The sequence below is a fragment of the Octopus bimaculoides genome, chromosome 30 (genome assembly GCF_001194135.2).
Source record: "Octopus bimaculoides isolate UCB-OBI-ISO-001 chromosome 30, ASM119413v2, whole genome shotgun sequence".
Classification (NCBI taxonomy): domain Eukaryota; kingdom Metazoa; phylum Mollusca; class Cephalopoda; order Octopoda; family Octopodidae; genus Octopus; species Octopus bimaculoides.
The window spans coordinates 1,697,931-1,699,233 of NC_069010.1; the positions used below are offsets into that span (position 1 = coordinate 1,697,931).

The 1,303-nt window shown below is 47.0% G+C and overlaps 1 protein-coding gene across 1 annotated transcript in view; it reads left to right on the forward strand.

The window, feature by feature from the left end:
- The window catches only part of LOC106883575 (pre-mRNA-processing-splicing factor 8), an 86,626-nt gene that overhangs the window by 47,479 nt on the left and 37,844 nt on the right, over nucleotides 1-1,303 (forward strand). Inside the window, exon 20 of the mRNA XM_052978062.1 lies at nucleotides 128-292. Within this exon, the coding sequence (XP_052834022.1) occupies nucleotides 128-292 (165 nt within the window). The remainder of the gene's footprint in view (nucleotides 1-127; nucleotides 293-1,303) is intronic.

Below are 1,303 nucleotides of genomic sequence, written 5' to 3' on the forward strand. Positions count from 1 at the left end.
GATGTACGTATGTATGTGTGTACCACCTGTTTCTTATACGCAAATGAGAGCCTACAACAGCAATAGGATGTTTTCTTTACGATTCTAATCTTTGTGTATCTCTCTCTCTTTCTCTTTCTTTTTCCAGGACATGAACCACACAAATTCGTATGGAATCATCCGAGGTTTGCAGTTCTCCTCATTCATTGTCCAGTTCTATGGACTGGTCATGGACCTGCTTGTGCTGGGCCTGCACCGTGCCAGTGAGATGGCCGGACCCCCACAGATGCCAAATGACTTCCTTACATATCAGGTGACTGACTCTTTGGCTCTTTTATTCTACCTCTCTGCCTGCCCCCTATTACTATTTCTACCACCACCACCACTAACTTTCTCCTCCCCTCCTCTGTACATTCTCCCTCTTCCTCATTACTTTTTTTACACCCTCTATTTTTCTCTGCATCTCATCTTCCTCTGTCCCTCCCACCCCTTCTGCTTTTCTCTCCTTTTTTCTCCCTTTCTTTTTCCTCTTCTGCTTTTTACCCCTCCCTCCTTCTACATCTCTTCTTCTGTCCCTCCCACTTCTGTTTTTTTGCCCCTACTTTCCCTCTACATCTCCTCTTCCTCTGTCTCTCTTGCCTCTACCTCTGCCTGCATCTCTTCTTCCTCTGTCCCTCCCACTTCTGCTTCCCCCCCCTGCCTTCCTTCTACATCTCCTCTTCCTCTGTTTCTCTCACCTCTGCCTTTTTGCTCCTCCCTTCCTTCTGCATCTCTTCTTCCTCTGTCCCTCCCACTTCTGCTTTTTCCCCCTGCCTTCCTTCTACATCTCCTCTTCCTATGTCTCCTTCACCTCCACTTCTGCCTTTTTTGCTCCTCCCTTCCTTCTGCATCTCTTCTTCCTCTATCCCTCCCACTTTTGCCTTTTGGCTCCTCCCTTCCTTCTGCATCTCCTCTTCCTCTGTCCGTCCCTGTCCTATTTTCCCTCTTTCTATTCTTGGGTCCCACCTTTTTTTCTCTCTGTCTCTCACATTATCAATATAAGCTACTATGATTTCAATATATGCAGCACAGTGGCCTCCTCTGTTGTATTGCCAGGGTCCACTTCTTTGTATATATTGGGGCCTAGGTCTCTGGTTTAAGGATGCCCTCCTCCAACTGTCTCACCTGCCTTGGAGACCCTGTAAAAGGGTCAGGGATGCCACAGCTACCATTATAACCACTACCACCATCACAACAGCAGTAACCACTACTACAACAGTGCTCACAAGAACAACCACTACAGCTACAGCAATGACTACTACTACCACCATCACTACAACTATAA